Genomic DNA, 310 nt, shown 5'->3' with positions numbered 1-310 from the left:
CGGTCCCCTCGCCCTTCCCTCGCTCTCTGCCTGGCTCCGTTCTCTCCGCGCGCCCCGGTCGAGCGCGGCCCTCTGCTCCCTTTCCTCGGGGCTCGCTGGCCGCTCCCGACCTTTCTGAGAAGTTGGCACCTCACCCTGCCCAGATCGCGCTCTTCCGGCCGGGTCCGCCCCTTGCTCGCCCGGACGCGGGGGTTCGACAGATGTGGCTGGCGGGAACCCCAAGTCTCGGGGCGGACTGGGCGGGTAGGAGGCGGATGGTGCCATTCCAGGGGCCACAGCGCCCTTCCTGGGCTGCGCGGACGTCTGGGGA

The 310-nt window shown here is 71.9% G+C and overlaps 1 protein-coding gene across 1 annotated transcript in view; it reads left to right on the top strand.

Moving 5' to 3' along the window:
• LOC104990286 overlaps positions 1 to 310 on the top strand; it is a 27413-nt gene that overhangs the window by 26285 nt on the left and 818 nt on the right. Inside the window, exon 4 of the mRNA XM_010842291.1 lies at positions 144 to 243. Within this exon, the coding sequence (XP_010840593.1) occupies positions 144 to 243 (100 nt within the window). The remainder of the gene's footprint in view (positions 1 to 143; positions 244 to 310) is intronic.

The sequence above is a fragment of the Bison bison genome, unplaced genomic scaffold (assembly GCF_000754665.1).
Source record: "Bison bison bison isolate TAMUID 2011002044 unplaced genomic scaffold, Bison_UMD1.0 scf7180017864176, whole genome shotgun sequence".
Classification (NCBI taxonomy): domain Eukaryota; kingdom Metazoa; phylum Chordata; class Mammalia; order Artiodactyla; family Bovidae; genus Bison; species Bison bison.
Note: the sequence above shows the minus strand (reverse complement) of the source record. Positions and strands in the feature narration are given on the sequence as shown.